Consider the following 12,147-nt stretch of genomic DNA (forward strand, 5'->3'; position numbering starts at 1 on the left):
AAAAATCCAAACCTACATGGCCCTGTGTGAAAAAGTAATTGCCCCCTGAACCTAATAACTGGTTGGGCCACCCTTAGCAGCAATAACTGCAATCAAGCGTTTGCGATAACTTGCAATGAGTCTTATACAGCGCTCTGGAGGAATTTTGGCCCACTCATCTTTGCAAAATTGTTGTAATTCAGCTTTATTTGAGGGTTTTCTAGCATGAACCGCCTTTTTAAGGTCATGCCATAGCATCTCAATTGGATTCAGGTCAGGACTTTGACTAGGCCACTCCAAAGTCTTCATTTTGTTTTTCTTCAGCCATTCAGAGGTGGATTTGCTGGTGTGTTTTGGGTCATTGTCCTGTTGCAGCACCCAAGATCGCTTCAGCTTGAGTTGACGAACAGATGGCTGGACATTCTCCTTCAGGATTTTTTGGTAGACAGTAGAATTCATGGTTCCATCTATCACAGCAAGCCTTCCAGGTCCTGAAGCAGCAAAACAACCCCAGACCATCACACTACCACCACCATATTTTACTGTTGGTATGATGTTCTTTTTCTGAAATGCTGTGTTCCTTTTACGCCAGATGTAACGGGACATTTGCCTTCCAAAAAGTTCAACTTTTGACTCATCAGTCCACAAGGTATTTTCCCAAAAGTCTTGGCAATCATTGAGATGTTTCTTAGCAAAATTGAGACGAGCCCTAATGTTCTTTTTGCTTAACAGTGGTTTGCGTCTTGGAAATCTGCCATGCAGGCCGTTTTTGCCCAGTCTCTTTCTTATGGTGGAGTCGTGAACACTGACCTTAATTGAGGCAAGTGAGGCCTGCAGTTCTTTAGACGTTGTCCTGGGGTCTTTTGTGACCTCTCGGATGAGTCGTCTCTGCGCTCTTGGGGTAATTTTGGTCGGCCGGCCACTCCTGGGAAGGTTCACCACTGTTCCATGTTTTTGCCATTTGTGGATAATGGCTCTCACTGTGGTTCGCTGGAGTCCCAAAGCTTTAGAAATGGCTTTATAACCTTTACCAGACTGATAGATCTCAATTACTTCTGTTCTCATTTGTTCCTGAATTTCTTTGGATCTTGGCATGATGTCTAGCTTTTGAGGTGCTTTTGGTCTACTTCTCTGTGTCAGGCAGCTCCTATTTAAGTGATTTCTTGATTGAAACAGGTGTGGCAGTAATCAGGCCTGGGGGTGGCTACGGAAATTGAACTCAGGTGTGATACACCACAGTTAGGTTATTTTTTAACAAGGGGGCAATTACTTTTTCACACAGGGCCATGTAGGTTTGGATTTTTTTTCTCCCTAAATAATAAAAACCATCATTTAAAAACTGCATTTTGTGTTTACTTGTGTTATATTTGACTAATGGTTAAATGTGTTTGATGATCAGAAACATTTTGTGTGACAAACATGCAAAAGAATAAGAAATCAGGAAGGGGGCAAATAGTTTTTCACACCACTGTATATATATATATATATATATATATATATATATATATATATATATATATACACACATACACACACACACACGTATACACATTCACCAGCGATGGGTCCATTTTGACATAACATCATCACACAGATGCTGCAGATTTGTCAACTGCACATCCATGATGTGAACCTCCTGTTCCACCACATCCCAAAGTTGCTAAACCGGATTAATATCTGGAGACCGTGAAGGCCATTTGAGTAGAGTGAACTCACTGTCATGTTCAAGAAACAAGTTTGAGATGATCTGAGCTTTGTGATATGGCAAGTTATCCTGCTGGAAGTAGCCATCAGAAGATGAGTACACTGCGGTCATAAAGGGATGGACATGATCAGCAAAAATACTCAGGTAGGCTGTGGCATTTAAATGATGCTAAACTGGTACTAAGGGGCCGAAATTTTCCCAAAAAATATCCTTCACACCATTACACCACCACCACCACCAGCACCCTGAACAGTTAATACAAAGCAAGATGGATCCATGCTTTCATATTGATGCCAAATTCTGATGCTACAATCCAAATGTTGTGGCAGAAAGAGAGACTCATTAGACCAGGCAACATTTTTCCTGTCTTCTATTGTCCAATTTTGGTGTGAATTGTGGCCTCAGTTACCTGTTCTTAGCTGGCAGGATTGGCACCTGGTATGGTCTCCTGCGGCTGTAGCCCATCTGCTTCAAGGTTTGACGTGCTGTGTGTTCAGAGATGCTCTTCTGCATACCTCAGTTGTAACAAGTGTTTATTTGAATTACTGTTGCCCTTCTATCAGCTCGAACTAGTCTGGTTATTGTCCTTGGACCTCTAGCATGAACAAGGCATTTTTATCACAGACAACTAATGCTCACTAGATATTTTCCCTTTTTAAGACTATTTTCTGCAAACCCTTGAGATGGTTGTGCTTGAAAATCTCAGTTGATCAGCAGTTTCTGAAATACCCAGACGGGCCCCTCTGGCACCAAAAACCATGCCACATTCAAAGTCACTTAAATCACCTTTCTTCTCCATTTTCACACACAGTTTGAATTTCAGCAGTTCATCTTAGCACTGAGTTGCTGCCATGTGATTTGTTGATTAGATATTTGTGATAACAAGCAGTTGAGCAGGTGAACCTAATAAAGTGGCCGGTGTGTGTGTATGTGTATACATACAGAGACAGAGAGAAAAGAGCTGGGAGAAAACCCTCAACAAAATAGCTTTTAAGAAGTTAGCCTTTTCTCCTATTAACACTTCACACATTATGGATTCTAGAAAGCATTTAATAATATATTTGCCAAGGCTAACCAAAGAGAAGTACAATTAATCTGCAAAAGCAGTTGATTGTTACATGTCTTACCTTGATCATTATATTTGAAAAGTCCTTCTCTATCCAAGTAATTTCTGATTTTTCCTGTGGTGATTAGGAAAAGCCAAAAATCATTACAGAGCCTTTGTGACAACTCCCCTTTTTGTGTTGGAAGTGTCATATATTAATAACAAAGTAACAAATCATTTTCCAACCCAATTAATCCAATTCATTGCCACATTAAGCGAGAGTCTAGCACCCTAGACTCTGCTGTTTTCAGCAGAGTTAGCACCCTGTCCTCTGCTGTTTTCTGCCTTGATTCCAATACTCCTGGGATAAGGTTTCTCTCATGAATTGGACTAACTGAGTTGGAAATTGTTAATTTTTAATAGCTTGGTAACATTAATCAAAACAGCTACATAAACATTATGACAATTCACAATTTTTAATAGTTCTTCTGCTTTACATTACAATTTAAACAAATCCCTTAAACCCGTCTTAAAACATTGCTAAGATGTGTTCAAAGGCAATTTCTGATTGACAAATACAGATACATGAAAAACTTAAAATAAATAAATAAATAAAAATAATTAATATATTAAAGTGCTGGGTAAAGACATACAGTATCAACATTTGTTTTGCACTATAATAACATCAGTACTTAACAATTAATGACCAAAAATAATGGTATTCCTTGAAACATTTTAGTTCTTGGGGGTGGTACACCAAGGAAAAAGGCTAAGAATCCCCATCGCTAGACTACTACAACTCAACATTTAATATGTACAGACGTAAGATTTTCTGTCAAAAAGAAAAGAAAACCTGAACTGAATGAAAATCAGCTGGAAGGTAAAAAAAGTGTAAAGTGTCTACATATTGCATCAAGAGAGCTCTTCCACTTTTGACAATTCATATATCTAATTTGTAGTTCACTAGTTGTTGAAAATCTTGAAATGCTTTACCTTGCATTTTCCTAAGTGAATGTATTTCTCCAAAAGTTCCTTTATACTGAGCAACTTGGACTGGTTTGTCTTTGCTGATTATTGATTTTACCATTGTATCTTTCACAGTGACTCCTTTACCTCATTTCCACTCAATGCCACATTCTATATGTAATAGTAGTCATATTGTTACATGTACAGAGTATGGTGAAATTCTCATTCACATATCTGAACAACATTGCTACCAATTTAAGACAGATACTTGAATTTAACTCACTTATCCAGAAATATAAGAAATGTTAAAAATGTTAACAAGTTTAGAGGAAGAATATAAAAATAAATTCAAATGGTTTATTTGAGTGACTGTGACATACATGGTTTGAGAGGTTGATTAAATTCTGAAATCCACATATATAAAATGCTAAGGGCTGTCTATCCATCACACAACAACTCACTCACCATTGGGCCTAGAACCAGGATCTTGGTTTTAAATAATGAGCTCATGATGTGATATGCAATGTAATTGAGCCTCTGGTCTTTCTTCTGGCAAACCACGGTGTGGGTATGTGCCATAACTTACAGGAAAAGAATACCTGCTGAGAATGAAGCACATTGCACAAGCCAATCAGACATACGTTAACTGCAGGATACATAATGGAAATGTAACAAACATGGACAACTGCTTGCAGAAACTAATGTCTGCTCGGGTCTTTACAGCAGACAGGTCGTTTTCATCATAACCGAAAGTCAAACACTCTGATTGCAATACAAAGTCATCCAACCCGTCATGCCAAAAAAAAACAAGTTCTGTGACCTCAGCTCAGCTTCAAGCCAAAAGTATGAGCCATTTCATTAACAACAAATGAGAAACAATGAGATGGCAGGACACTGCCACATACACCGAAACGAATATAGAGCCATAGAGCAGCTCACTGTACTATAAGGCAATAGGCCACAGTTTTAGAGTGCAAGGTATGAATTTAAAAAGCACATTTGAGAAGAACTCCACGAAACTGAACAAGAAAAAGCAGCGCATGAACCACATTTCTTTGTGGACAGGAGGTCCTGGTGATACTTAGCTTTAAATTATTCTTAGGCTTCTTACGTGCAGTTGTGCATCACTGTAAATTACCTTAGATAAGCACACACATTTCATGCATATTTTAAATATTATGTAATTGGAATCTAATTGTCCATTAGCAGTATTCAGTCTTATTTATGTTAAAGAAATGAGTTGCCTTTAGATGATAATTTTCATTATGGTACAGTCATATGAAAAAGTTTGGGAACCCCACTTAATTCTTTGGATTTTTGTTTATCATTGGTTGAGCTTTCAAAGTAGCAACTTTCTTTTAATATATGACATGCCTTATGGAAACAGTAGTATTTCCGCAGTGACATTTAGTTTAGTGGATTAACAGAAAATATGTAATATGCATCATAACAAAATTAGGCAGGTGCATAAATTTGGGCACCCCAACAGAGATATTACATCAATACTTAGTTGAGCCTCCTTTTGCAAATATAACAGCCTCTGGACACCTCCTATAACCTTTGATGAGTGTCTGGATTCTGGATGGAGGTATTTTTGACCATTCTTCCATACAAAATCTCTCCAGTTCAGTTAAATTTGATGGCTGCTGAGCATGTACAGCCTGCTTCAAATCATCCCATAGATTTTCGATGATATTCAAGTCAGGGGACTGTGACGGCCATTCCAGAACATTGTACTTCTCTCTCTGCATGAATGCCTTTGTAGATTTCAAACTGTGTTTTGGGTCATTATCTTGTTGGAATATCCAACCCCTGCATAACTTCAACTTTGTGACTGATGCTTGAACATTATCATGAAGAATTTGTTGATATTTGGTTGAATTCATCCGACCCTCGACTTTAACAAGGGCCCCAGTCCCTGAACTAGCCACACAGCCCCACAGCATGATGGAACCTCCACCAAATTTGACAGTAGGTAGCAGGTGTTTTTCTTGGAATGTGGTGTTCTTCTTCCACCATGCAAAGCGCTTTTTGTTATGACCAAATAACTCAATTTTTGTATTATCAGTCCAAAGCACTTTGTTCCAAAATGAATCTGGCTTGTATAAATGAGCATTTGCATACAACAAGCGGCTCTGTTTGTGGCGTGAGTGCAGAAAGGGCTTCTTTCTCATCACCCTGCCATACAGAATTGTAGAACAATGTACTGATACACCATCTGCAGCAAGATGTTCTTGCAGGTCTTTGGAGGTGATCTGTGGGTTGTCTGTAACCATTCTCACACTCATGCACATATGCCACTCCTGTATTTTTCTTGGTCTGCCAGACCTGCTGGGTTTAACAGCAACTGTGCCTGTGGCCTTCCATTTCCTGACTACATTCCTTACAGTTGAAACTGACAGTTTAAACCTCTGAGATAGCTTTTTGTTGCTTTCCCCTAAACCATGATACTCAACAATCTTTGTTTTCAGATCTTTTGAGAGTTGCTTTGATGATCCCATGTTGTCACTCTTCAAAGGAGAGTCAAAGAGAAGCACGACTTGCAATTGACCACCTTAAATACCTTTTTTCATGATTGGACACACCTATCTATGAAGTTCAAGGCTTAACGAGATAATCCAACCAATTTGGTGTTGCAAGTAATCAGTTGTGGTACCCGGCGGGGGTTCATGCCCGGCCGGGATGCCCAGGAGGACCGGAGGAGGGCTTGTGCCTCCTCCAGAACACAAGGGGGCATCCTCCCTGGTTGCTGTGGGGGCCACGGGTACAGAGCTTGGAAGCTCAACCCTGTAGGGGCCCGTGGTCACCGCCAGGGGGCGCCCCAATGCCTTGGGAGCCCTGGACCTCAGTAGTTCCACCACACCCGGAAGTGCTGGGGGGAAGGAGTATTGGGGACACCCGGAGGACTTCCGGATACACTGACAGAGCTTCCGCCACACAGGGGTGTGGCTACAGAAGCCCTTAGGATGCAACTGGAGTCCATCCGGGGTGTATAAAAGGGGCCGCCTCTCTCCAGTCAGGGGCAAGAGTCGGGTGAAAGTGGACGAAGCTTGGTGAAGAGGAGTGGAGGCAGACCAGAGACTTGGAGAAGGCATTGTGTTGTGGCCAGGACTTGAGGGGTGATTGGTGCTGCGGCACTGGGTTTGTGCTCACTAGTGTAAATAATAATGTTCAATAAACGTGTGTTGGGTGAAACCATCGTGTCTATCTGTCTGTGTCCGGGCTGTTCCCCACACAGTATTGAGCAGTTACATGCATTCAAATCAGCAAAATTACAAGGGGACCCATATTTTTGCACAGCCAGTTTCTCACATTTGATTTAATTTCATACAACTAAATTCTGCTTCACTAAAACTCTTTGTTCGGAAAACACCCCAGTACTCAGATGCTCCTAGGAAATGAAAGACATACCACTGTTATCTTTTTTGTTGAAGGTAGAGTCAGATATTATGCAAGCTGAGAGGGATTCCCAAACTTTTTCATATGACTGTATATACAGTACTATTAAGCATGAAGAAACATTCCTTTAGCAGCACATATACAGCCCTGTAAAAAGCTTTCAGGATTTTCTGCCCCACTCTGGATATAGATTTTAAATATTGTTTATGTTGGAGGTCTTTTTCAACTTAGTTGATGACTTCTTTGGAGTCACCATTTATAAGCCAATTATACAAATGCTCCAAAAGTAATTATTTAGAACATGCATTAATGGAGTACAATTACAAAGGCAACTGTGTGATACTGGATACTTCCAAGATTTAAACAGTTAATAATTACACATTCCTCTTTAAAATACATACTTGGACTTATATTGTCTAGTTATTAGGAAGCCATTTTCACTTATTAAGATGGTATCTATTTAAAGCTGCTATGTCATATGTCCTCCTTAACAAGCAGGAAGTGGTAGCCCAAGAGGAAGGCTAAGAAAGTGAATGGTGTTTACACAGAAATAGAGATATTAGTGTAACAGGTGACAAGCAGCCAGAAAATGTTATCATGACAGTGTAAGAAATAAAGCTAAAAAATTGGTGCAGAACCATCACATGATAAAAGGTTATTGAAAACTATGACAAAGTGTAACATCAGTCTATTGATTAGTACAGTTGATATTTTGAGACAGTTACCCAATCTCTTGTATGAATTTTAAAGTTAAAACTCTCTTAAAATGCAAATTGAGGGGCTAACTTGGAATGCAACATTTTGGACTAAAAATTTGCTTATCTCACATAATTTTTTTTTTTTATATACAGTAATTGGAGGAGATCCTTGTGGAAGCTCTACATACCCACAACAACACAAAGCAGATAAAGATGAAGAGTTGCACAGAAATGACTATGCAAAGTAGCAAAAAACAAACATTAAACCCCATCTTGGACCGTGTACAGTAAACCCTAACTCTTAAATGTGCTGGCCTGTCCACTTACGTATCATACCAGTGCCAAAATACAATCCTTTCTCAACACTGGCCTCTCTTCATTCTACCAGCTGAGTGTTTGCCAATTGCTCTCCTGGGTATGCAACAAAGTGGCTTCTAGTACAGTGGAGTCAATAAATTACCACCTGGGGACATTTTTGACCAAACCCCAAAACCACTTTCAGAGTCAGGGAAGGCCTTCCTTTCACTCTGTAGACACAGAGCTAGAACATATATGTACCTGTTGGCTCAAATGGCTACATCTCTAAGGCAGCACCTTAGCTGACTGGTGTATTTGAAGGACAGCATTGTCCCATGCATGGGACTGTGTGTCCTTTAGCTGCCGGAAGGGATTGCCACCCCAGAGAAGCCTCCCTGTTTCAGTCTCTCTTTTTCTCCCCATCATGTTAGTTCCTCTGCATTGTGCCATTCCTGGAACGTACAACACATATAAAAGGCTTTACTGCTCTCTCGAAGCCCGTGATGCTAAACTGGCTTGTGCGGGGCCTTTTTCTGCTAGTCTCTTTCTCTCTCTCTCATATGCTTTCTGCATATGGTAAGCTTCTACATTATGTATTTTTATATATGTGTATGTGCATTTGCTTTAATTTTTACAAGACAGATGATGTCTCACAGTACATTATATCCTAAGACTGCTATAACAATGCAATGTTCATTTCTTGACTGGAAGAATTACTGGTATTACTGTTGGTCACTGCTGGCTCTACTCTTGTCGGCCAGACTATTTCAGTGACTTCATACAGTATTTACTACATGTAACTATTCAATGTGAACACATGCCATATCTCGTATTTCATGTTTATACAGTACATACTCCTTCAAACAAAGACTTGTACGCACAGATTAGTGCTAAATTTTAACCTAATTCTTTTGTAAAGATGTATTAATATGTGCGTAGGAGTGGTAGGGCATACTGATTACACTTTAGCTTGCTTAAGAGTCAATATCATGCTTACTTACAAAGAGACCATAATTACTCCTTAACAATAAGTAATTTTTCTCCTTAAGAAAAAGCACCAAAACTAGACATGAAACTCAGTGAAAAATAAACACAGCTAATTTGTTGTTTATAGCTTTAATTTCTGCCTCTTGAAATCCTATTTAATCCCAGCCCTACATTTTCTTAGCATATTTACACCAATTAAGTTCAGCTGGGTACCACAGCCTATTTTAGCAACATGTACTGCTAGGCAGGAAAGGACCCAGGGTAAAATGACAGTTGGTGGCTGTTTATTCTGGATCCACCTTTTCCTTCACATGATACATTGATATATTCACAAATGAACAGAATATAAACTCATTTTAACAGTGTAATCATAACAAGTGGGGATATAAGCAAACATGGTAAAAGATTATTTTACCTACATTATGTTGCTTATGCAGCACATGCTGCTTTAAATAAACACTATAGTCATTTTTCTTTAGATATTTAAAACCCTAGATATTAACTGCAGCTTTTATAGGATAGACTGTTAAAATTAATAGAGGACTTGCCTCTTGGATACGATGTTTTGTCCGAAACAGGAGCCTCCACATCTCAGCAGGTTCCAGATGTAACCTCCCATATCATATGCAACTTTACAAACAGCGTCATCACTTTTGCAAGGTTTAGAATAAAAACAAAAAACACCTTGCACACCCTCCAACACAATGTCACAGAAAAAGAGCAACTATGGTGGATGATATGCTTGCTGTTAGAGGGATGCAGTGTAGTAAGTTCTGCTCACCACTACAGTATTTCAATGACTGCTGGTTGTTGAGACAAAAAGGGGAGGGAAACATGCTATTTCCTAGCAAAACCACAGTTTAGTCACTGCTTAGTCAGAAGAGTGCCACAACTGTTCCTCTGTCAGCGACCAAAGGAATCTTCAAGCCTTCACCCAGCAGGAAAAATTATGCTGAAATCATGAAACAGAATTTTTCAATACAGTATTAGATTTATTACAACTGGTATTGCTGTTTTAAATTAAGATCGAACAGTCTTGTAAAGCAGGTGGGATTTTTTAAATTATTTATTAAAAAAGAGGAAACTGTACAAAGTGTGATGCAACTAAGCTGCAGCATTGACCAACAAGCAACACTGCCTCTGAGTCTAGTTATCACTAGACTCTGAGGCAGAAAAAATTCTGTGCTGATTAAATTGTAACACTGTGTCATAGTGTTCTGCTATTAGTGTTACTTGATCAAGAAATGTGTTTGTTTCATTTTTTCCTTTCTGATCACAAGGCACATCACAGTACATTTCTACTTTAGTACTTCATGCATCCATACCTAAATATAAGAGTATTCGATTTTTTTTTTTGCTGTGCCCACGTGTTCGACGTGCAATTAATTCCATTAGACTGAAGAACAACTAATATCATGTGGTTGCAGTTCAATGGTTAAAAGACTTGATGTAAATTAATCCACACTTTAAGAAATTAAATTGCTAAGGAAAATCACATTTAGGTCACTTCATTTACCAACTTCTAGGAAATACATAGCTGTAGATAAAAATAAATTCTGTAGAGGTTAATTACAACTGCTGCCTTTGGGGTTCATGGGTGATGGTCAGCAACTGTCCAGAGGAAGGGTGATGGCAGCATTGCAATATCAAGCCACAGTGAATGTCCACATCTGCTTCAGTCCTTAAAACCAATCCTTACCCTAAAATTAAAGCTCTTACATGACATTTTTCCTGTATGCAGGGGCTCTTCATACTGGTGTTTTTCTGCAAATGTAAGTTAAAGGAGTGTATAATAACTTAACTACAAGTTAAATGTTTATAGACAATGTTAATGGTACTACAGACTAATACAGTATATTGAACAGTTCTATATTTTAAAAAGTCTCTTGATTAGTGACTGCTTCAAAATTATTCTTTAATGTGGAGCATAATTTAAGATTGTCATAACCAATTTTGTTGTTTACAGTGCCCTCCCAATAATCAATGCTTTTAGAAAGTATATTTTATTCTATCAAGAAAGGTAAAGTGAGCAAATGGGAGAAAACACAGGACCAAGTAGAAAAGAAAAAAGCAAATGAGCCCAATTAGAGGTGCAAAGTTGTTGCTTTATTTTTTCTATCATCACTTGTCACAAAACTGCACGATAATAGACACGCTCTTCAGTTGTTCTGCATTACTACAATGAAAACATCCCTGCAATATACACCTTGTTTACAGATTCAACACAAAATCACTAAGTAGAAAAGAATCATCTAATACTGCATTCAAAAAGATTCCAGAGATCATGGGTGATTTGACTGGAGAATCTGTAATATTTCCACCTTGTGCTGTTGGATGTATATTACAAAGATGTAGGAGAGAAGGAAACATACCTCAACAACTTTGAATAACAATACTCAAGTTTTACTAAATGAAATGGGAAAAAGTCTGCTGTTTCAAATAAACATGATATTAAGAAAACTTTCTATTCTTGGAAATGAAAATCATTATATCTTTGAAGAGCTGAGGCAATTATAAATAAGCATAATACTACAGCACATAGAATCAAATGCAGAAACAAACACATAATTAAAATATTAGGTAAAACCTTTTTCCTATTTAAGTGGTAAAGTCATGTGGCTTTCTGTGGATAAACACATGTAACAATAAACCTTTTGCCACTGAGACACTAATAATGGGGCACACTTGAGTGTGTACTGTAGAAATGCCGTCAATTAATAAAAGGACAAAAACCTTGCTTCTGCTTATTTATTTGTAATCACAGGTTTCTCAGGTCAAAGGGTATCAATGATGCTAAGTGCTTCACTGGCCATGATGAGGTTAGTGAAATGTTGGACAAATTTACAATATATACAGAATCTTTAAAACATGCCAATGTATCATGCCAGGTATGCAAAACACTCAAGGCAAACTATCTCAGCTACACTAGGATATACAGTATACATGCTTATTTCAGTTATTCAGTAAAACAAAAGTTGACTTGTAATTTATGGGATGTCTGCAAATGAGTTGTGCACTCCTACATTTATTGCATGGACTCATGTGTGTAAATGAATAGCAAACAAAATTCC

General features: G+C 38.4%; 1 protein-coding gene across 3 annotated transcripts in view; it reads right to left on the reverse strand.

Annotated features, from left to right (window-relative positions):
* Window positions 1-12,147, reverse strand: part of LOC114665047 (ribosomal protein S6 kinase 2 alpha) — a 254,431-nt gene that overhangs the window by 113,006 nt on the left and 129,278 nt on the right. The window contains exons 1-2 of one of the 3 annotated variants that reach the window (XM_051919089.1): window positions 9,625-9,827; window positions 2,812-2,865 (exon numbers count right to left, since the gene is read on the reverse strand). The exons of 1 other annotated variant lie outside the window; for it this stretch is intronic. In XM_051919089.1, coding sequence (XP_051775049.1) covers window positions 2,812-2,865; window positions 9,625-9,666 — 96 coding nt within the window. In that variant the 5' untranslated portion in view covers window positions 9,667-9,827. Of the gene's footprint in view, window positions 1-2,811; window positions 2,866-9,624; window positions 9,828-12,147 lie in introns of those variants that run through there. One more of the 3 variants, XM_051919087.1, reaches the window with a different exon arrangement.

Source organism: Erpetoichthys calabaricus, chromosome 14 (genome assembly GCF_900747795.2).
Source record: "Erpetoichthys calabaricus chromosome 14, fErpCal1.3, whole genome shotgun sequence".
Lineage (NCBI taxonomy): Eukaryota > Metazoa > Chordata > Cladistia > Polypteriformes > Polypteridae > Erpetoichthys > Erpetoichthys calabaricus.